The 24,248-nt window shown below is 42.8% G+C and overlaps 1 protein-coding gene across 3 annotated transcripts; it reads right to left on the bottom strand.

Annotated features, from left to right (window-relative positions):
- Positions 1-49: 49 nt before the first annotated feature.
- Positions 50-22,843, bottom strand: mapk6 (mitogen-activated protein kinase 6). Of its 3 annotated transcripts, none has more exons than XM_079554835.1 (8): positions 22,688-22,843; positions 15,256-16,081; positions 14,812-15,129; positions 4,780-4,924; positions 3,401-3,565; positions 2,541-2,736; positions 2,345-2,462; positions 50-2,258 (listed from the first exon to the last, which is right to left on the bottom strand). In XM_079554835.1, the coding sequence occupies exons 2-8, from the start codon at positions 15,490-15,492 to the stop codon at positions 1,323-1,325; spliced, it is 2,115 nt and encodes a 704-aa protein (XP_079410961.1). In that variant the 5' UTR covers positions 15,493-16,081; positions 22,688-22,843; the 3' UTR covers positions 50-1,322. The 3 variants fall into 3 exon arrangements, with proteins under 3 accessions (XP_079410961.1, XP_079410960.1, XP_079410959.1); XM_079554834.1 differs by lacking the exon at positions 22,688-22,843 and adding an exon at positions 19,375-19,628; XM_079554833.1 differs by lacking the exon at positions 22,688-22,843 and adding an exon at positions 17,806-17,959.
- Between the last annotated feature and the right edge of the window lie 1,405 nt (positions 22,844-24,248).

Raw genomic sequence — 24,248 nt, 5'->3', positions numbered from 1 at the left:
ATGAGTGCCCATATTTTTAAGAACCAAAAAGAAGAGACCAGAGACCAAACTCTTTGCCGTTAACTTTATTTTTGATATTTTGTAGAACAGGGTAACCAATGATTACAAAAAAAGTCTTTAAGTGTTCTACATGCTACACCTTAAACCTAATTCATCATGCTTCGCTTTTTGAAAAGGACATTAAAAAAAACCCAAAATGAACAGACAATTGAAACCAACGCACGTTTTTTTTATACTCACCATTGACTTTGAATGTACCTGTCTGTGGCCTCCATGCGCACATTTGTACAGAACATTTAGAGAATAAAAACTTAAGACTTCAGGCGCTTTGTTAACGATAAAGCGGGTTTTCCACTAAATGCACCTTTTAAAAAAAGAAAATTAAAAAAACAAATAGAATGATATCCGTTTGGACAATAACGATGGAAAAAATGAAATAAAAACCATTTCGACGTCTTTTTTTCCTCCTCCGAACATAGATCAAGTTGTATCCTACTGTAAAAACAAAACACTAACACGCCCATATAGTGCCGAAATGAACATGGAAGTCCGTCTCCTTGAGCTCCTCCCAAATCTTCAATAACCACATGGAAATAGCACGTTCTGATAAAATAAATATCGCAAATCTCGCTAGAAATAAATAACTGATTATTGAAAACACCTCACTATGTTAAATGCTTACACAGATTTCATCGATGAGACCTCTTCATTTCATGGGATGACGATGGTCGTTGAGTAAAGCACTAGTTCGGCTCCAGAGTGTCTCGCGCGGCTGTTACCTTGAGGTAGATAACACACATTTTTTTACATTAACGCCTACGATATCATATAATGGTCTGCTGCTGGCATCATGTGAAAGATTTACAGTATGAAAAGGGTTTAAGGAAGCCTTCTTTGGGGAAATAACGTTAAATCAGAATAAAAACAATAAAAAAAGACCCCAGTTCCCCAGTTTGCAGATGTTCAAAAGCCGTAAAAAGCCTAAAGCAACGTTGGCATCTTACCCCCTTTCTTTATGTCACACCCAAACAGCTAAACGACATCTCAGTAAGAGTCCAGAAATGTCCATCTTCACCTTTCCTGCTCTCTCCCCCCGACTGATACAGTACTGAATGTGCAAGCGACATGCCGCTTTAGCGATGAGGGTGTGGACATAAAGCATGGAGGCGTTCAAGGCTCAGTGATGGTTTAAATAACATGCCTCTGATAAAAGGCTAAATAAAAGTAAAAGAACCATAATAAAAAAAAGGTATGAAATGATTCAAGTACAATTATACTAGATTCTTTATAAAATAGCCGTTGCACTGTGAGGAGACAGATGCTTAGTTCAGATGTTTGAAGATGCTGCTGTAGGTCTTGTGGGCGATTTGAGGCGAGCACTTGACGGAGCAGGGCGACAGCGTGGCCTGGATGGACTTGAGGGGCCGGTCTTCAGACAGAGAGTCCAGCTGCATGTTCAGGACGATCTCTGTCCCACAGCCCAGGAAGGCCTCCTCCGGCAGCTCTGCGTCAGGACAGGCCAGAGTCTCTGCGGGACACTCCTCCTTCCGCCCGAACAGCTGGTCCAGGTAGCTGGTGTAGCCGCTCTCTGGCCTGTGGTCCGCCTGCTCCCCACAGGAGTCCCAGGGGCTGGCGGGCCACACGGTGTCGCCCAGCTGCGCCAGGTTGACCAGGCACTTCTCCTCCTTCTCCTGACTGATGGACTTGGACATGGACCCGGAGCGCGGCTCCAGCTGAGACACTGAGGTGTTGAGCTCGTTCAGGAGCCCCACCTGGCTCAGCAGCGCCACCTCTGGGCAGGGCTCAGGCTGCAGGCTCAGTTTGATGGTGCTGGCGATGAAAGAGTCGAAGTCAAAGCCCTGGTTTTGTGGGGCTTGATGTTTCTCCTGCTCACGGTCTTTCTCTGAGACGCTCTGGACGCGCTCCTGCTGCAGCGCCATCTTCACCAAACCGTTCTTCTCACACTTGCTCTTGGACTTGGTCTTCTCTTTGCTCTGCTCTTTCCAGTTGGACAGGTCCATGATGAGTTTGGGTTCGTAGTAGTGGTTGACCTCGCTGTCCCTCCACACCAGGTTGTCCAGGTAGGAGGGGGACAGGGCCTTGTAGTTACAGGTGTGGCTGCACTGCAGGTCGCAGTACTTGTTCTCGTGGTGCTCGTCGGGCCACGAGCGCTCAGCCGGAAACAGTGTCGAGTAATCGAAGGACGGCTCATCCAGGAACTTCTCCCGCTCTCCGTCTGCGTATTTACGAGGGTCCACCTGGAGGAGAGGGGGCGTTTAGTGACACTGCTGTTTAAGGCCATGTGACGGACACACTCCTGTCTGTATGACAGTGTTAACCTCACCTGCACCTCCTCCTCGTCCGTAACGTCAGACAGAGCTCTGGGATCCACCTGCCCCTCCTCAGGGTCATGAGTGCTGTGCAGGTTCCAGTCGGCCTCAGACAACTGACTCTCATGAAACCTGGCCCAGGAGACATGTACATTAAACATTTCTCTCCAACACGTTTCTACACAGTGACTCCACAGATAAGCACTGCACCTGTCCCACGTGTGGCTGTGGCTCTGGTCCATGAGCAGGATGTCGTCCACTTCGTCCTCGATGTGGAAAGGGTGCAGAGAGATGGGCTCATCCAGAGGGAAGGAGTAGTCGGCCATGTACGGGTGAGCCAGCGCCTCCTCCGCGGTCAGACGATCCACGGGGTTAAAGGTCAAGATCTTCTCCAGGAAATCCAGGGCTGTGGACACAGACAAGAGGAGACATAAGTCCAGAGCAAAAAATAAGGGATGTCTATAACCCTGGAACATCTTAAGTCCCCAAAAAGTTGCATGATAACCCCAGAAAACTATATTCAAAATGACTTTCAATTCTCTTCTCTCCATATCTTAAACAAATAAGAACAGCTGTAAAGAAACATTATATTCTAAAACAACAGTCCCAAACTGGTCTATACTTAACAATGGGTTGTGTGTGACCTTAGCACAGTTTGTGACCTGTGCAGGGGACAAACTCATTAACAGCTGATTTGGAGAGCGCTGTGACTTCCTGTTGGAGTGCAGGTCATGTGACGGAGATGGGAAAACGGTCTGGAGGAATTTGGAGCTGAGAGATTTGATTTAAAGCCTCTTGTGACCATCTCGTGTGAACAGTCAGATGGTTTTGCTAATATCTTTTAGTCCCCGAGGCAATGCATTTCCCATAATAATCATCCTGTGCCACAGGCTTTGGGATTAATGTTAGCTCAGTTTATATCCTCCATAAGACAGGAAGCGCAGGTCATTTAACATAAGGTGTATTTATAACCCAGATACTGCACCTTTTGAGTAAACTTTGTAATGGTCTTGTTTTCTTTAAAATGCTGGTGGAATTTACATTTCTAAAGGATTGAGTACATGACTGACCCTGGGGGCTGACTTGGGGCAGCAGGCTCTTCAGAGGGGTGTGGGGGTTGGACATGTCATTGCGGATGAACACGGGGATCACACTGTGCAGCTCCTGTCGGTCCTCCTCTCTCAGCACCGGGATGGACTCCAGGATCAGCTGCATCTGCTCCAGCTCATGGGCCCCTGGACAAAGGGACGACAGCATTAGGGAAGTTTGGACACGGTGGCATTTCCTTTTTTTTTTTTGGAAGCCATCGTTAAGTTTATAAAAATAGTATATTTAGATAACAATCTACAGTGGTCAACCTCTAAAACGGGCAGCAATCGAGTTTGACAATGGTTGCTCCCAAGGCTAAGAATAAGTAACATTTCTTACACTCCAAGTCTCAGGATGAACGTTGTTTGCTAAAAAGGTCCTGTCAGGCGCCTTCTCTGAGCGGTTACACGACTCACTTGAAATTGAGTTTCACTGTGAATCACGAGGACTGCGGCGTTTTGGCTTGTGCTCAGCTCGAGGCATTTGTGATAAAAGGTTAGGGAAAAGGAGAAGCGGTTTGTGGGCATGGGAGTAGGCTTTCTGGTGAACAAGTAAGAGCTCGTCCGCCGTTTCCCACAGTATCATGCCAAATCGACTTTTGTCATGTTAACGCCTCACCAAAAACATACTTGGAATTGTGTTCCGTTTCATTTACGCATGTTTCACTAATCCTGCACAATTAGCCGGTCTCACTCAAAATGCCAGCTCACACGGCAATCCTTTTCAATCAGGCTTCTGAGTTTTAAAATCTACACACGTTCACCACACTTCCTCTCATGTTTGCCCCTCTCCATCAAGTCGACATGTGACAAGAGAAAATCTTTTGACTGAGGCATTAAACATCGTCCTTTATCAAACATGCTTTCTGAAAACTCTCACTGTGCCGCCCTAAAAATCTGCTACAACATTACATCAAAAGTGTCCTGGTTTTGAAAAGAGCATTATTGTAAATAACACGCTGCGACTCCTGACCCGAACTGCCTGCTGACTTCACCACACTGCTGTGTATGGGAGACGTGCGACAACCAATTATTCCAAATCTATTTCTGCTCCAAAAGCTAAACCAGTTCTCCAGACGTGCCCATTATATCGGGAGTACATTCACTGCCGTCTCGGTCCACGTCATATTGATGGCTAAGAACCAAGTAGGGCTAAACATGTTTCAAATAGAGGCCAGTAACATGTGTGTAGTGCAAGAAACCAAGTGTATTTCCTATGGTCTTTTATTGGTCATTTATTGTAGATTTATTCCCCCTCAAAAAAACAACAACACCATCTTTCCACACAGCTTCGCCGATTCTGTAAAAATATGGTCCGTCTATAAACGTGCATAAATGCGGAGTGACTCATGCAAATTTACCCGCAAAGAGGGTCTTCCCCGTGAGCATCTCGGCGAAGATGCAGCCGGCCGCCCACATGTCGATGGCTTTGGTGTAGTTGTTTGGGGACAGCAGGAGGCGGGGTGATCGGTACCACTTCGTGACCAAACCTTCAGAGAGATGCCCCTGGAAAACCAAAAAACAAACTTAAATCAGCACCTTTAATTAACGAAGCAACGTGCGAAAAATCCTCCCCCGCACAAGTGTGAAAAAGTTATTTTAGGGACAAACTCGACATCAAAACCCAAGTGCAAGATAAGTCTAGTGGTTAAGGATGCTGCTCATTGCTGAATGTCTCTCCCCCCGTATTCACATCGTTCCTCTTCTTGCAATAGCACAGCCTAAGAAGGAAATGCATGAACTCCATGTTTGTAATTTGTCACCAAAAACTAGCTTTACTTGTTTCAGACGTACATCTCACAAATATTGTAAAGCAAAGAAGTAAAAACAGTATCTATAAAAGCGACCGCTGTGTTGAAGTTTTCAGTTGTGTCAGGAAAATAGCAAAAAAAGGGGAGAAGACTTTATTGGATTAGCAATGCCAGATGAAAATTTGAAATACAGTAGATGATATTCATAAGAGCATAGGGTGGTAGAGGTCAGCAAGAGGATGAAAAGGTTTTTTGAATTTTTTAAATACATCAATTACTTCCAAAGTTATAAACATTTCAGTTTTCATTTTCGGCCACTTTTGGTGAAATCGTTTTCCATTAAAACAATAGGATATGGTCTGGACCGATTTATCACAAAAAGTGGTACAATCTTCAGCTTCTTTGTGCTCTAACTTTCCCATTTCCCCAAATATCATTCTCAAAATTCACATCCAAGAAGGAAAATTGTCAAGGATTTCAAATATGATGTCAGATTTTAATTGTGGGCTAAGACAATGCAACCAATTTGCATATTTTAACAAATAATTAAGGCAAGACACTGCAGGTGGATACAGAAAACATTTAAAGTGAGTGATATCGATTTTAAACTTCAGCTGTATATTATTAACACAAATCTGAACAAAAACTGTATTGCTGTATTTCCGTAATATTTGTTTATATATAAAAATAAGAGTTTATGCTAAAATATTCAATTTTTTAAATCTAAATAATGCACCATCCATGTTTAAAATAATGGTTTAAGCTTTGTTGGTACATCAGATAAGAAGATTCTTTCAGAGGGGATTTGGGATATCTTGTATAGTTTTTTGAATAAGCCAGTTATGGTGATCTCCCAAAAAAAAAAAAAAAAAGTCAAATATTTAGGACTTTTTTTTTTTTTTTTTTAGTTACTTAATTTGTAAATTCATAGTGGAAATTCAGCAAAACATATCCTATTGCATTTCTGTTATTTTGGTAAATTAATCACGTGAATAAGATTGTTTTAAGAGCTAATTTGTAGTTCAAAAACTCCGCATTGTGGCTTTATGCAAATGAGTGCGCACAGCGGAGCAGAGAGGATTTGGAGCGAGACACGTTATACAAGGGAAACTCGCTTCGTAGCCTCACACTGTGGCTGATGCGGGTGCTCTGTGGACCCGCTGGTTCCCGGTGTACCAGGGCATGTTCCAGGGCCAGAAACAGCCACAGACCTGGGCTACAGTCGGGCCGTTACCGCGCGAGCGGAGCGGAGCTAACGCTAGCTACACCGCGGACTCGCCCTGGTTTAGAGCGGCCGCTGACGGCGCGGCCAGGTTTTATAACTTCATTCAAAAAGCCGCGGGTCAAAATCACATTTATATCCCAAACCGAAGCGCAAATAAGAAAGAATACTTCTTATATTTTATGATCATGATGGTGACTTTTCGAAAAATGTCCACACTTTCAGCCACGATTGCGGAGACTTTCCCCCACAATATCTCAGGATTTACAGCAAATCTGCAGAAGTCACCAGCACCATTGGACTCGGCTACTCGTGTTCTGTTTGACTGGGAAATGTCACGGTCCGGGAGCGTGATTTGTTGCCGCGGAAAACGAGATGAAAAAAGTGTTTTTTTCGAGCGAGGTCCAGACCTCTGATCGACGATTTTGAGGCTGCAGGTGGACTTTACTCATTCATAACTCAACAATTAATTGGCCTACCGAAGAACTAAAAACACCAGTGGATTCCTTGATTCAAGCTGCGTTTAATGATACTAGATTAATAAATATCCGTCGAATATTGTAACCGCTAGATGGCGCTAAAGCTGAGGAACGCTCATTCAGGTCATTTTTCACCACTCAGTGACGGCTGCATTTTGCGTTGCTAATTGGATCCCGTTTAAACAGCATTCGTTCAAGTGGAAAGAGACTCGAGCCAGCGGCCGAACATGAAAGCGTTTGATCAGCTAACTTTGGCTTCATCTATGTGCGTCACTTGCATTGTGGGACTCCCGAGTAGATCGTATTTCTAGTTCAGTGCCCCGTTTCGTTCACTGTTTTAAATGCGTAGAAGGCCGTTGCCTCCAGTGGGACAGGATCGTGGCCTTTCTAAAAACCTCCAAAAGCTGCTCCTACCTCCCCTTCGGTCACGTATGCTTTGGGCCAGAGACAATAAGAGCAAAGAGCGACCGTCACATGGAGGGGAAAAAAAGGTGGTTCAGACACGTGCAGGCCATGTCAGCAGTCCAAGCAGTAATCCCTCTGCCATAGACATCAATGACCCCACTGTGGAGTTCACTGTCCAGCCTGGTCCACCACTGACCACACGAGTGCGTCTGAGGCACTAATGTTGGAAAATTCTTTACAAACATCGTCAACATGCTACTGGATATTTAAGATAAGTTTGGCAATGAATGATACTTCTTTAAACCGGAACTTTGCAAGCTCTAAACGCTGACTTTGGAAACCTGGCAAACATTTACGGTTTTGATAAAGCAGTAGATATTCTAAAACATTTGACAGCATGTTCAGCTCCAATATTCTCAGGACTTCTGGAGTAAAAATGACAGATCAAAGTAGTGGACATCGTAACTCGTAAAGCTCAAAATGATCGAGCAAGTGACAGCAACTTGAGATTGACCAGAAATGAATAAAGTCTGTAACTAGCACCGTCACTCCCCTATCACCCCAGTGACTGGTCGTTTGTGGTGGGACCGAAATGGCCAGCCAACTACCACACCACAGCTCCCATTCCTGTCCTAATTTGGCAGCCCATGACTGCGCCATGAATGCCCCCATAGTAAATCAGAACTACAGTACACACGGCTGTGTCTCGATGTGGTCTCGGCGTAACCTGTGTCCACAGGTAAGCAAATGATCGGTCTGTGCAGTCACGTCTGACACAGGGATCAGGTAGAGTCGATGACGAGCTAGAATACGTTTGAAACCAAGTTTGGGTGACCAGACAAATTGCAGTTCTGTGAGGGAAGGACAGAGGCACATTTTCCCCATGATTAACCACAGAAGTATATTTTAACATTATATACAGTAAGTAGCCGATGAACAGGATGCCAAAGTCAGATTAATATAAAGTTACTCAATCACAAACTTGGTGAAACTGTGTATTTCTGGGAGTTGTGACCAATGGATCATTTATTTCTTAACTCTTTGCGTGTACAAAGTTGAGCGTCTAATCCTGGGTGATTCAGCAAAAAAACAAAACACCTACATTTTTAGCAAGCCCCAAAAGTTGGTATGTTACTCCTTTGGGCAACTAAATATTCAAAGTAATATACTTTGTTGCATTTGAAAACTACATTGCAAACCTATTGGAGTAGCATAGAAAACACAGGACTTCCAAAAGGCATCTATTGCCCTTTGTCAGAATGTCCATAACACTTTTTCTGGCGGCACAAACGGGCAATGATTACTGCAAACCAAGGTAGGAGTAAACTAATAGCATTATGAGATTGTTGCTTTACCAGTTCACCATAGAGGCATCTGCTTCTTAACAATGTAAAGCGACCCATCATCATTGCAAATAAACACATTGACTCTAAAGCTGCGTCTGAACCGCTGCAGCAGTTGGGAAATGAGTTCAGTGACATTTAATGAGACCAAACCGGCTCGTGGTGCCTTAATCCTCTTTGTTTAGTCACACAACCTCTAGCAGGTCGGGCCAGATGTCAACAGAGAGGTTTGACGTAGAGATCTTCTATTTGCAGGATAAAGCTAGGAACATTTGCATAAGCCAGTGCACAGTCATAGGTTCCAAGCTTGCCTTCATTTAGAGAATTATGTATTATTAATACTACAAAGTAGTCAATATATGAAATCTTTTACCACTCTCATGAAGGGCTAGATTCACTTGTTTCTGGGCGTTTCATCGGCCATCTCCCTCGCTTCTTTTGCAAAACCTGGCAACCTCCTGTCATTGTTCATATTTCTCGCTTGTTGCCTACTTTCTCCTGCCCCCGCACACGTGAGCATCAAGGCTATAAACAGCGATCCGCAGCAGCCGCACACATTTCACACATGAAGCGGTATTAATAGAGCTTTTATTAATAGATTTTATTTCAGTGGAGGCTTATCGTGTGTCTCGGCTGTGAACGGCTGTGTCAAATGCTGCTAACCGTTGTTGGCTGCTGGGCTTGGAAATGACCTGCATCTACTGAGTTTAATAGGATAGAGCGAATTTGTTTAAGTAGGAGTGGTAATTGTGCTGGCAACAGTGAGGGCTCAGGCAATTTGAATTTGAATTTATTTCTTTTCGTACACAAAAATGTCACGCATTGCCTCAATAACTGTACAGTTTTATGGGTTTATGACCATTTATGCCACAGTTTTATTCAGTAGCATATCCTTAAACTATGGGGAGCCATCAGTCTTCTCTATAGATGGGAAACACAGCAAGTTGAATCCTAAAGGTATACTATATAAACACAGAGAGCAAACATTGCATATAATATATGCATATATATATTTTATATATATATTTTAACATTTGAAACCACATATTATGTGGTTTCAAATGTTAAAATATGGATGCTGCCTTGCAGTTTTGTCACAGTAAATTTGTTTTTCCATTTCACGCAAGACTGATTAAAAATTGAAATTGATTACAATAAACGCGTCTGCATCGATCTAGTTTGCAAAAATCACTCTCAAAGTACAAGCATTTCATTTTCAACTCCAGTGAAACAAATGGAAGCTTTAGACATGCCGCGTGTCGATCTAGTGCGATGTGGAGACAGAGGGACAGGCCGCTGGCTCAGGAATTGGGTCAGATGTTTTGTGTGCGTTTTTGCATGTGCGGTTTTTGAAGAAAAGAAAACATCTGTGAACCCCCTGCCCCTGTCTGTGCTTTAGAACATTCCTCAAGGGTTCCCTGGTTATTGTTGCTCCCAATACATCGGGTTTCAGTCTTTGATTTGATAGATTTGGCCTAAACATCCAGACTTTAGCTTTTCATCTCTACCCTTCAAGTAAGTTTCAGGCATTTCTCTTCATAAAAAGCGATCGAACACTGTGCAACAAGCATCGTTTTACACCCTTTAACCTCAACACACAGCTAACAACTCGCCTCACATTCATGGGGAGAGAGCCTAAAGGAAACCCAGTCCATCTACCGGAACTATCACGTAAGAGTTAAAGAAGAGATGACTATTAAAAGGTTGTTCCTTCCTGCTTCTAATTGTTAGGCCTGACTGGGAAAAGGTCAAGTTAATGGCTTTCAACTTCCTTTATAATTTTAGGTTTCCTGGCTATTCTTACAGTATGACCTGGTTTGTTTTAGTCTGAGAACCAGGAAAAGAAAGCTCGACTCGGCCTATTTGGACATTTGGTCAAACAATCAGATGAACCCGTTCTATCGACATGCCAAGTTGAAATTGTCAGAAAATGATGTAACAAATTTACTGTCACAATTATGAAACCTTTTGTGAGAGGCACTTCCAAAATAATTCCCTTCTCTGTATGACGCATGATGCCAGTACATAACTGTAACTGTAAGTGTAGTGTGGACTTCTTACGATGGTAAATTTATACCTTGAAGAAGGCTGGCTGTTGGCTATGATAATTAGATTCATTTAAAAAAGCTATTGTTAAATGAAGAGCATCTTGTTTGTCCTTTTCTGGCATCGTAGATTTTAAATACAGCAAGTTGTAGAAGCTCCTTAGACTGTAATGTTAATACATTTCATGCTTTCTATTCTCGAAATCCCACTCAATTTATCGAGGCTTGGGACTGACACAAGGAGGAGTTCTTGTGTCTTATAAACCCCAGACATAAGGACCAAATTTAACCAACCGTCTTGATGTCACTTGTTGTAATTATAGACAAATGAGCACATATTATTCCTTCATTGCTTCTCAAGTACCCACTGATTAAGTCACGATCTATTAACGCTGGGTTCTTGATGTCCCCGCCGTGAGCCACATGTCTCAAACATGTGCAGCACTAAAGAGCACTGGGTCTAATAGCGCTTTACTCGTATAATGCACTGCGGTTACACCCGTTAAAACAAGCGGATCTCAGTCCAGCGACTACAGACGTCTAAACAGATCAGGTCTCTGCAACATTTCTCAGAACAATAGGGTGGATCAGTCTGGAAAATAAACCAGGCTTTGAGGGAGATTCAAACGCAGTAAATCTGGGAGTAGCGGCGCAAAGCTTTTGAGGAGAAGAAAGGCAGATCAGGTTTAGCTCAGTGGATTCTTGTCATTCTTGATACCGAGCCACAACCGGTGCAGTTTTCTCACGGGCAGGAGCAGCTCAATGTCCGTGGAAGAAGCAACAACATGTGGAAAGTCAAAGCAAGGTTCAGTTGTTATGTGCAAAGTTATGCTTGGTTAGTGAAAATATACGGTGCTAGTTCTAGGCAAAACACAACCGACTCGATAGCTACAAGAAACTGCAGATAGTTAAGATAGTGCCCTGTCGATTACACCGATACCACTGAATCTGGATGGCATTTAGATGAAGCCGAGCACGACTATTGAAAAGCTCTTCTTTATTTAGACCTAATGCTGAAATGCCATGCGCCCGCAGACACAGACAGATACTTTAACGCGCCCCTATGCCCGACACAAAGACAGCCTATCCGCTACACTCCCCCACAAAGCAGCTCGTGCGTTTGTGACGTCTCTGCAATCCTCCGGTCGCCCTGGGACGGTGAGGGCGACAAGTTCATATTTTACACCCGTTTAATCTGCGCTCAGACACTGGCACGGATAAATGAGCAGACTGTAGTCACTGAAGAGGGAATGACAGGAGCAGTGTGAAAATATGTGCTGGGTCACAGGGTGTTCGCGGCTTATGGAGATTTGTGAAAGCAACAAACTGGAGAATGTTTGTGAGTGATGCACGGTCTGTCAACAAATAGAGGGAATCTAGGCTGGATATTTTTAAGTGGCCCACATATAAACATTTTGTGTTTAAAGCGGGCTGGAAGCATGAACACCTGTGCACCGTTTTATTTCCATGTGCCAGGCAGTTTAAGGATGCATTGAAAAGTTATGGGAGGTAGCTGGTTTGTGAGTGAGAGAAAAGGAGTTGGTTGTACTCTAAGACAAGATGCAATTGGCACGATGATGAAGAGAAGCCATCAGCCAACAGTCAGGCTAAACAAGTTCATTAGGCTCTGTGTTTGTGTTTGTTACTGGGCAGCAGGTTTGCGCTTCATAATGCAAAAATGATTGAATTTTAATCTAATGACAATGTGGGGCTTTTCAACAGTCCGGTCAACTCATCCTGTGGCTGTAACAGGGCGTGGTTTGGAACTTCCCACCGAGACAGACTCTTAAAGGAACAGGCCACCGTTTCTGCTTACTGAGATAGGTTCTTCCCTGAGCCTAGACGAGTTGATGCGTACCAGTGAGGTCTTTGTGCGTGCACTCAGTCACACAAAAAGACCAAAGTTAAGCCTCTCCTCCTCTCCTCTATGGACCCAAACGGGGGTGAAGTTAGAAGCGACCGGTTGATGCGTACCTGTCTGGAAATGTCTAAGCTAAGGAAAGAACATATCTCAGTGTGGAAAGATGGTGGCCTATTCTGTTCCGTCATTTTATCATGTTGAACACTCAATTCCTTCATTCCTGGCAAAGTTATGTTTTGACGTTGTTTTTAATTTTGTTTTGTTTGGTTCATTCATCTTGTATCTAGTCGCAGTAATGCCTGGTGTACATCAGTCACACAAGTTCAATATGAATAAAACCACAATAATGAACTAAACTGACAAATATCAGACGTTTGTGGTTTTCATTTTTGAGTTTCTGCTTCCCCCAGACGCAGACGGTCTCATTGTGTGCTCGGGGGATGAGTCATAGAGCAGTCATTTCATGTGACTAAACCACTTCGTAATAAGCGCTGCACATTTCGGGTAAACATGTGCGATTGGCATCTGGATATATCGCTCTCTATACGAGTCTGGGCAGGTCCCAGTGTAAGTCGTATGAATGGGGTTGTGTCAGCGTCGGGAGATGGAGCGATCACGTGAAGTTGGACTAATCTGGCACACGTGTGGAGCTAAGGAGATCCAGTCCAGCAGCTGAACCAGGGGCAGGGCTGTGGGGCTAGGAGGCGGGCTGGGGTGGGTTAGGGGTTGGGGCTGGGGGGGTGGGAGGGGTTTCAATGCAGAGCTGCACCATATGGCCTTGAGCTGGAATTTCCTTCCTACATCTCTTTATATAGAGGCCACCAGAAGGGCAGCACGAGACGGATCCAGCTGGTCGCCCGTGCACTGGGTGACCTGCTCTCTTGGGCTTATGCGGTTGCACTTTTCATTGATAAAAGCAGCTGTTGTGTAACTTAATGCAGCAAATTTCAACTGGAGCGAAGGGAATCAAGAGTGGACGTTAGCGAGGTTGGGATTGGTTTTTAACACCTTTTGTGGGATTAAATGTTTATCGAAATAGTGCAGTCTACACAGTTACTGAATATCGCAGGTTTTCCTCAGATTGTAGGAAATATGAGAAATACAGCATCATTCCCAGTTTCTAAATCAAGAGGGAAGCTGCACCTCACTGACACGTCCAAGTTTACAGCCAAGAGCGTTTGCTGCTGCGGTCACAAACGGTGGGGAACAGACGCAAAGCAATACAGTCTTGAGAATAAAAAAAATAAAATAGAAAAAAACCCACTAACTTCCCCCTGTGTGAGGCGTTAACCGAAAAAGGCATAACATCCTGTCCTGTTTACTTCCTGCTGAGAGAGTGCGTCACTCTGGGGACCACCACACGACCGGACTTCACACCATCAGCACATGGCGAGGAAGCGGTGAAGAAAACAGGACATTTCCCACTTGCCAAATGGTCAGTGAAGAGACACAGACATTTCACAACAAGCAAAGACTAAACTATAACCTGAGCATTGCGACTGATGCGATAAAATTTACTAAAAAGCAGGATCCATGAAAGAACTAATAATAGATCATCCTTTACTAGAAAACAAACTCGGAACAAAGATGCCGTGGCATTGAGGCTCGATGGTTATCAGTCTTCCACGAAGGCCAGTGCATCTAGTGACGTACGAATGCAGTCACACGCCATTTAGCTCAGTATAGATAAAGCCTTGTTTATCACCAGTGAATGTGGAAGTCTAGCTTTTTTGACAGAAGATAAACAATAACAATCATGTCCCAGTTTTCCCACAAAGCTGTGATTCCTTGCTGTCTTCATCCTTTCATTATCCAGTCATCGTCTCAAAATGCTACCGTTTCGTTTTTTTTTTCCGGCCACATCATGAGCAAAAACAAACACGCCCAGAAATGTCAACAACAAACTGCACAAAGAACTGTGCGTGCAAATGTAGGGTCGTTTCTGCTGATGTGTCAAGTTCTATAACAGCTGTGAAGACCGCTTTAAGCAACATAAACAAACATCTTGAAGATTAAATCTTAAAGAGACAAAGAGTTGATTAGTTACCCAATCAAAGTCTTATGAATAGAAATGGAATATTCACATATCAATTTCAACTGCTTTCTTTGAACACTGTTGTCTTGATCGCCAAAACAAATCACCGTGGAAAACATTGCCACTTCACAGGTTGTCCTCACACCTGCCTACTCTCCAAGACAAAAAGTTACACTCCCACATCTACGCAACTTCTAAACTCCCAAAAAACTTAACATTGACACAGATTTACACCCATCGCCTTGATCCTACCTTGTGCGAGTAGTGTGGGTCCATGATTCGCGCCAGTCCAAAGTCTCCGATCTTGAGCACCAGGTCCTCCGTGTTGACGAAGAGGTTGGCCGGTTTGAGGTCCCGGTGGAGGACGTTGGCAGAATGGATGTACTTGAGCCCCCGCAGCAGTTGGTACATGAAGAGGCGGGCGTGGTCCTCCGAGAGCAGCCCTCGCTCCAGCACCTGGCACAGGTCAGTCTCCATGTACTCCTGCACGATGTAGACCGAGTTCACCTCCGTCAGCGACACCACGTCCTCCGTTAGACGCCGACCGTTTGGGCCCAGCGTCTCAAAGACCTGGAGACGGAAGAGTTCCACGTTAACTTTTCTACTTACTGTCAAAGGAGTTCAAGTGCAGGATTTGAGAAAGTCTCTGATTGGTTCTTGTGTAAAAAGAAAGATTCTGACTGTGACTACCCTCACCTTGACAATGTTGTCGTGGTCGAGCCGCCGGATGATCTTGATTTCGCGGAGGGCGTGCTTCACACTCTGTGGGTCGGTCAGGATGATTTTCTTCACAGCGACACGTTTGTCACAGTCCGTGTCCACCGCGGAGAACACCAGGCCGTTCCCGCCGTACCCCAGGGGCTTCAAGTCCATGTAGCGCGAACCCAGGTCAAAACCATGGATGTTCATTAGGGACTCAAACTTCTCCGCCATCTTGAACTACCTTTAACCAACTACGGCCTACTTCAAGTCCCAGTTTAAAAAAACTTTGAGACCAGATTAGGCCACTCCTTCAGAGGCTAGCCCTCCCGTACAGCCGACTACCGAGTTCCCCCTGAGGAGCCTTCAGTGTCTTATAAGGGGCGATATTCTGACGGCTAAATCTCTATCCATTGTGAGCTTAAGAGAAAACCTAAAAGTTGAATTTGATTTCCAATGGTGGTTGGAGTTACTGTAGTGTTAAAAAGACTGCGATGGAATGGATTTTGAAGCCAATTCGCAAGCATCTACAAATTCAAACTAAAAAAAGCACGCAGTTGCATCCTCACAGTGCAGTACATTCAGTGTATGACTGGTCCTGAGCAGCTTCATGTGGCTGTGCTAAAACAATGCACTATTTGATCTTTTTTTTTTTCTTCTTTTTTTTTTTTCCTTTTCCGCTACAACTTAATTCGCCTTATCTTTGAATTGAAATGAGTCTGGCCTTTGAGTCTTCTGTGCAAGAGCTATGCCTCAGTAATCAGGTGGCTCAAGTTCGCCACAGTCGCAATCGAAACTATCCTCCATTTTAGTTGGGTATAACCTGAAAGAAAGAAAGAAAGAAAAGGATAGGATAAGGATTAGTGACATGCTTATTTGATAAACATATTACTAGCTATAAATCTATAAATATAAAGCTTACAGTGCACATTTAATGAGACTAAAACTATGAACAGCTAAACAATTATAAAAGTCTTCTTTCTAGAGGTCTCGACGACAGAAGAAAAGTGCCAAGTGCGACGGAAAAGTAAAAGTAAAATGCGCTCTACCGTAGGCATAGAGTGTCAAACTACAACTACAGCACGCACAGAGGGTCAAAATACCGGTATCTCAAGGACAACGCTCAAACCACAAACATACAAGCTTTGGGTTTTAAATAGAAACAAAACTAGCGTAGCCAAACGGTCACAAGCACAGCTGCACACACAGGGGTAACATTTCAAAACATAAACATCATCACACTATAAAACAAAGCGGATGAAAATGCAAAAATCGCCAGGAAGTAACCAACCAGCCAACCGTGCAAGGTCACTTTTTCAACTTTTTTTCAGGCAGCAAAGTTTCACAGAAATGTTTGCACGCTGTGTAGAAAGAAAAATACCTTCAATGGGTCAAGGGAAACTGAACTCAATCCCTTCTTAGTCTAATAATTAACTACAAGAGTGACAGAATAATCCACATGCAAAGTGTAAAGTGCATTTATGCGGCAGCAAACAGAGCTACGTCTCACATGAACAAAATCCTATAAACGTAACTAAAAGTGTAAAAGTTTGTGGTATTTGGGCTTCTTCTAGTGGGAAGAGTTTTCTTTTCTTAGGCATGTTTACACTTTGTTTAGCCATAATTGAGCCAAGTTAGGTTCATTTTAGACCCTCTTTACACCCAATCTAGTCTCTTCACCTAGACCTGGTGGCACTTTTAAGGTCAAATACTGTACAAGATGTTATTTGGAGAGAAAAGTTTGGGAGCTACATCTCAAGTTTGGTGTAAAAAGTCCAGCTGGGAAGCAGAGAAACTGTGATGCCGTCAACAAAACGTGCAACTTCAGCAGTTCAGAATAGGAGCAGAAACCGTCTAGCGTAGTTGTAAGGAAAGTGTTCAAATTACGGGAGTATTTGATCCTAGCAGAAGGGGAAACTACCTCGTAAAGCCAGTCATTTGCCGCTTTGATAATGGAAACCAACCAACCAACCAACCAACCCCTCCCCCGCTCGGTCTGGGCTCTTGCTAGTCGGCTTCCATGGTATCTACAATAACGTAAGATAACCGCCACAATGCGAGATAAGGCGGAACTCCGTAAAAGGTGGTGGTACACAACACATTTAACATGAGAAGATGGGGTTATTCTAAAATGTGGAAATGTTATATATCAGCTGAGGGTTCATTTCAGTCGGAAAAAGAAGAGCCGCTAGCGGGAGCCGAGAGAGCGGCAGACACACAGACCCGCCTCGTTTGGTTGAAATTGTGAGAAAACCGCGTTAAATCCTCACCGGACAAGTGTACAGTACGATAACAAATACACGAAGAACAGCCTATATCCACGTTTCGGCGTGTAAACAAGGTGTAATACTGAAAAAATCCGGGGAAAGCGCGAACAAAGGATCATTGTTGGCTGAGGCTTTGACTACGTGGTACAGGTTTCCCCGAAGAAGAGGAGGAGGCACAAAGCGAGCGGCAGGGAAAACGAAGAAAATGACCAAACGCGAGACATAAACCTTCTATAAAAACAGCGAGGGCTTAAGATAACGTCGTAAATGTTGTACTCACAGTCCTTGGTCGTCTCATGGGTTATTTTAGATGTTATACACCCCGGTCAGAGGGCTGTGTGCGGTTCGCTCGCAGAGCTCTGCGGAACTGTTGCAATCGCCATTGAGGCAGGGCTCGCGAGTCACTGAGGGCCTACGTCACCGCGCAGCTGTACGTGCCGTCGGAAAACCCGATATCAAACTCACTTCTCTAGCACTTTTTTTTTTCTTTCTGTGACTAAATTGTTCGTCACTCAATAACAACAGCACAACAACAATATGCATACGGAAATACATAGGCCTCCGAGTAAACATTACGTTTTAATCTGCTTAATCCTAATGGGGTATTATTACATTTCCAGCCCTGCTGTTTGTAACATTTGTCATTTGTTTTGGTCTGTCTCTTGTGAGTAGTTTTTATTTTTATGCTATTCGCTGGCAAACTGCAATACAGATTGTTAAACGATATTCAGAAATTTAACCTATGATTGTAACTAGGCATAAAAAGAAAATTGAAAATCAAGGCCTAATGATTCGGCCTATTTATATGCAATCAAATCTATACTAGCCTACATACAATCAACTAGTAGCCCAGATCTATTCCAGAATCTGTAGGATGTTTACAGTCCACTGCCCCCAATGGCTATTTCAGAATTTTCCTATTCTGTTTGCATGGACTGAGCCTTTCTGGCTCAAGGCCAACCAAATCTCATACAAGAACAACAGAGAATGTGATGTTTTGGTTCAAGAACTGTTTTAGTTCTGTTGTTTGTTTGTTTGTCTGTTCATCCATTTGTTCAAAGGGTTTATCTCTGTATTTGTAGCTATATTATTATTGATTTTACTTATTCAATGGTTAAGTTTAGATTTAGCCTAAGTTAATTCACCATCTAATTTTATGGTGCATTTTATTATGCTGCATTTTGTATCAAACAGAGTAACTGTTGTATCCCAGCTGCACTTGAAAGCAACATAAGGCCTCACGTGACATGCATTGTAACCTTTAACAGTCCTATATAACATAGGTCTAACTAAAGTCATAGCAAATATGACCGTATGCTGCTCAAATAAACTGTTCTATAGGCCTAAGTCTAACTCAATGGGTTAATTCATCCCGAGGAACTGGGGAGATTTAAAAGAAGAGACATGCTCGACATGACAAATTAGGCTATTTAAAACATCCAATGTGATCTTTGTTTTTAGTTATAGCCTACCCGTGTAGCTGCAAGAAATACGAACCCTCCCTTATTCCAGTGAGTCGGCATCAAAAACTGCTGATCATACTGTGGCCGATCTGATTCAAAAGCATGACAACAGCGTTTTTAGCTCGTTAATTGCGCAGAACAGCTTAATGCAGAGAAACACGTTATTTCAGGCAACTTTTTGACAGTTTTGCATGTTGGCTCTTTTTGAAATGTATAGTCTGTGTTTCATCTTGTCTGACTTAAATGTAAAGGCTTAGCAGGCTTTGAACAGCAGCTAATGCGCAATGCATGTCCTATAAGATCTCTCGTCTCCAAGATTTCCGCTCTGCTTTTTGCACAGTTTACATTTCTCAGCCCGTACTCACTCGCTCTCGCAGGTCACTCACTGCGGCTGGAGGATCTGTCCGGGGAAACACGCGGGCTCTGCAGCAGCCTCAGGACTCCCTGCGCTCTTCACATTTCCATAAATTAGCTATGTTAAATCAAACACTTCCAGAGTTTCTCCCAGTGCTACCTGCGCTCCGCTCTGTGTCTTCGCAGAGGCTGAGAATGGACGCGGATGAATAGGTGGTGCATCAGAGCAACAGCAGCAGCAGCAGCCCCATGTGAGGACCCATGTGCCCGAATGCAGATGCGCTGCCTCGCGCTGGATGGGGTGAGCATGCGCACTGAGGGCCTGGGATGCGACAGCCTGCCTGTGTTCTGATGAGCAAGCATCAGCCCAAAGTTATGTAACACCAAAATGAACTAAACCGGGGCGAGGGGCAAAACTGCAGACAAGCAGGATTTGGGGACAGCACCTCTGGTACTTTGGTGGAGTCTAACCAAAATGACAGCACAAAAATAGCCTAGTATAGATCTGCTCAGATACCATTTCATTCTCTGATTTCTCATTCAACTTTAAACACATGATATCGGCCACATCCTCCAACTATCCCAAAAGAACTCCAGTTCAAGATCTAGGCAAGGGTCCCCACATCATGCCCGTGCACTTCGAACACTGCAGGGCTAATGTGGAACCTTAACATCTTATTCACTTATATCTTTCTTTCTCTCTAAGCTTCCATCCCTATTTTCGTATTTCATTTATTGATCTGATAAATGCTCATCCACTCTCCTGGCTTATACATGCCACTTACTTTATGAACAAGGACAGTGTTTATCTTTCTTCCTTCAATGACATTTTCTCTCCTATTCTCATCCATTTTCTTACGACCACTTCACTGGACGCTGCATTATTCATGTGGATTCTCCATGTTACGCAACAGCTGCAGAGAAACAATGTAATATCACTCACATCACAGCATTACCGTGACATTTCAAACCTCGATTCCTACGATTACAGTAAAATATCAAACATCCAATGAGAAAGAGGGCCTCAAATGCCAGAAGAAGAAACTGCCATGGGTGCTACATTGTGCCACTGAGTCGCGGAATGTATTTAAGTTAACTCTTTCCAAAGTTATGCAACAGCACCTCAGTAAAGTGGAACAAGAAGGGATTTGTGCCTTAGCAGGGTGAAAGGGAATTAGAGCTCAGTAGATTTTGTCGTTGTAGTGGCTCACCTGTTTTAGGGATCAAGCTAAAAAAAAAGTGACGTAACCAAAAGTAAGACATTTTGCACATTTGGCCATGCAGCGTTGCCCCAGATGACCCCACAATATTAGATGTTCATAGAAGTCATGAATAATGTCCTGGTTTTGACGTCGATGTCACATTGTAAGGCATTATAGTTACAAGCCAACATAAAGGCACCATATTTCATCTTTGACGACACTGACTGCCGATCTGTGGCCCTTCACACTGCACTGCAATACGTGGGCCAGTGTTAATTTCGTCGACTAAAATATTTAGTCTTAATTTTAGTCAAAGTGATATTTTTGACGACTAAAATTGGACTAAAACTAAATTAAAAGTTTTTCATGAGACTAAAACTATGACTAAAATGTCCAGATACTTTAGTCGACTAAAATAAGACTAAATAAAAATGAAAAGGAGAGACTAAAATCATCCAAACTTCTATTGACCGTCTGAAAGAGCCTCATATCATGTAAATTCTCTGCCAAAGGATCAGCTCTGAGCTTTGTTCATGTGGAGCAGCTCCATGAAGCAGAGGAACAAGATTAAATATGATTATAATGAATATTATAAATGCAAAGTCGACTAAATTAGTCTTAAATTTAGTCGACTAAATTTACTTGCAATTTTAGTTGACTAAAACTAGACTAAAATTGAAACGATTTTTTGGACTAAATCTTGACTAAAATTAACTTACATGTTAGTCAAAAGACTAAGACTAAAACTAAATTAAAATATGTTGTCAAAATTAACACTGACGTGGGCCATCAATGAGAAAAGTTTGGACACTCCTAGAGCAAAATTGTGCCACACTATATGAGACAGTAAGTTGGACATTGCACAAAGGGCAAACACAAGTGCGTGTCCGGCAAGAGAGTGACGCAAAGTATAAGTAGCTGTGCAGGAAAACAATGATGTAAGTTTTTACATTGCTTTTTGTAGCCTTTGCTTTTGAAAAACAATCACAAAACCTTCACAGAGACTTAAGTTAGAAGTGCTTTCTTCAATGTCATACTACTTTTATATTTATATTTACCAATCAGCACTTATGACTAACCCCAGATTCAGCCAAAATAAGAGCGATCCGGGATCTACTGTCGGTATACAACAATAGAAGTCTGATCCAGGGAATAAAGATGCTCTTAATGAATGACGGGAAATGCATTCACCACTTTTCACATCCAGGTAAACTACTGAATGTTTAACCTCGGTGTGTGGCTTTCCCAGTTACTTAGTCTCTGTGGTTTGAGTTGGCGTTAGGTAGAGCTTGTGCAGAGGATATAGTTGCAAACAGGTTGTAAACAATTCTTAATGGGGAGCCCACCAACATGACAGGCGTGCAAAGATATCTGCGCTACAATTGGGTTTTAAGACTGCAGAATAATGGTATAGACAAATTACAGGTTGTATTTATTGAGCCTGATGAATAAAGAATGAATATGGAGTGCTAGACCAGGACAAAGTAAGTAACACTTAGAGGTACAGTATAAACCAAGATCTCGTTAAAGTCCCTATATTTATGCCTTCTCGACCAGCTTGGATTCTGTACATTTCCCTAACAAATAATGGAATTTATCACTGAAAACTTTCCTTTTTCTAATGTTCAAAAACCAGCACTATGACTCTCAGTGCCGGAATGGGTCCGATACTTGTCACTATGATATTCTTTCCTTTCTTTTTTCATTGATATTTTCTTAACACTTTCTATTTTCACGTATTTATTGTAGCTTTATCTTTTTTCTCACATTGCAACATGATGATATAATCAAACGTGGCCTAAAACGTTTAAGCACAAAACCCCTACAAGCTTTTGTTGTTCTCAAAAGCAGCTCGATAAACATTGTTGCTCGGTGTAAATTGAACAAAACCTGTTACCGACCCTGGACCAAACAAATTCAATTGTCAGGCAGATATAAACCAACACTGACTGCATCAGAAAGTTTCAAAACAAGTCAAAAGCCATACTATCTGGAAACGTTAATAGCAAGACTATAAAAGCATCAAGTGACTATGATTAATGTCGACTATATCGCTTCATTTGCGCCTCTATATAGAGTCATCCACCTCTTAGCTCTCATTTAGCCAAATGTTAAACTAAATAAATTCCCAAATCAAACTTACCCATAGCAGAAATCACAGGTAAATCCCACTGTGACATTGTGTTTATAGTTTATAGTCCATTCATGAGAAAAGCTCCCTGTAATAGTCGTATAGTCCAAATAACAGGTGCAGTAGTAGAGACAGCCAGTACTTTCCTATTGTTGGTGCAATTCTTGGTAGCAGCAGTATTCTCTAGCAGCCCATGTGTCTTGGTTTTGAGGCGGAGCTCTGTGGAGGCTTGATATAGTGCCGGGACGGAGAGGGGAGGAGCCTGCAACACAGTCAGACCTTTACTGGCACTGGCTAAGTCACTACGGACCAGTGTACCCGCATGAGTACTACACTGCTCTGCTGATGCTGGAGAGGCTGAAGTGATGGGACACACTTTCTGACACGTAGCAGACATTTCTCCAAACACTCCACTCACACACAAAACACCGTCCAATCAATGAGTTTACATGAAACTTTAAAAACAACTGCAAATAAAGATGTGAAAGAAGTGAAAATGTGCCAGACAAAGAGAGTGTGGAGCTTTTGGGAATTGTTTGTCTGATCAACTCTTCTCAAGCTCCAAATACTCCAAATAATGAGCCATCCGTGTGCATTTATTCTTAATCCTGTATCAGTTGTCATTATGAACATAGAACCTCAACATCTTCATCTCTGCTTATGTTCTTCTGGGCCGCTGTTGCCACACAGAAAACATTAGGATTGCTGAAAACCTTAGGATTTGGTTGATAAAACTGAAAACCCCAGTATTCAAGCAGAGCTCAGTGGCCGGCCTTTGTCAAGAGCCATTTGTACAGTGCGTTAGAGTTATAAAACAAGCCTCACTTTGGGCTAAATGACTTCACTTGTTACACATTTCAAAAGCCCAAAAGAATGTTGTTTATCACCAGGATCATGCGAGATTTACACAAAGTCCACGAAAGCACCATTGGCACTGGGTCAATGTGGGCAAATAAAACTGTTTAGATTTGACTTGTGGCACAGACGGTGTTGTTTACACTTCAGTATTAAGAGCTTTTCTAGACACTCGCCCAAATGTTGCTGTGGAAATGCATTACAGATTTTGTCAATTGACTGGACACTGCACATCTAAACACTTTCTTCTTTATGATTCACAAAGCTGCACTCTTAGACACACTTTGTTGTAAATACATAAAACCTGCACACACAGTAGATACTAAAACACACTGCACAGTAAAACACTAAACACTGTTCATTTTATGCGATTTCACATGAACCTGCAAGTGATAATAAAGATGTGTTTAAGTGTTAAAAGAGCAGAATGTGACGGAAAAGAGTGAAGTCCATGAATAGCGTCCCTGGTTGTGACAGAAGAGTGTTATTATTAAGAAATTAGTTCAATCATTTACAAAGCGTTTGCGCATGTGAGAGTCTGTGGCATATTTTTTACTCACACTTTATTAACAAATGTGGGACCCTAAAACTAAACAAGCAGTTTCAAATGGTAAATTAGGTGCAACATGACCATGAAATAGCTATATGCTATTTTCCAGCCTACACTTGATAAATTACCACCTCAGTGTCATATCAACCAAGGGACACTGTATTACGT

The sequence above is a fragment of the Gobius niger genome, assembly GCF_951799975.1.
Source record: "Gobius niger genome assembly, chromosome: 4".
In the NCBI taxonomy this organism is placed as follows: domain Eukaryota; kingdom Metazoa; phylum Chordata; class Actinopteri; order Gobiiformes; family Gobiidae; genus Gobius; species Gobius niger.
This window is presented reverse-complemented; position numbering and strand designations above follow the sequence as displayed.

Bases quoted from the DNA above. Each gene is read 5' to 3' on its own strand.
- mapk6 (XM_079554835.1), bottom strand. From the start codon at position 15,492: ATGGCGGAGAAGTTTGAGTCCCTAATGAACATCCATGGTTTTGACCTG. The intron at 2,737-3,400 runs GTCAGTCATGTA...CTGTGTCCACAG, and splicing joins GCCCCAAGTCAGCCCCCAGG to CCCTGGATTTCCTGGAGAAG. The intron at 2,463-2,540 runs GTGCAGTGCTTA...CTCCTGGGCCAG, and splicing joins CACAGCCACACGTGGGACAG to GTTTCATGAGAGTCAGTTGT.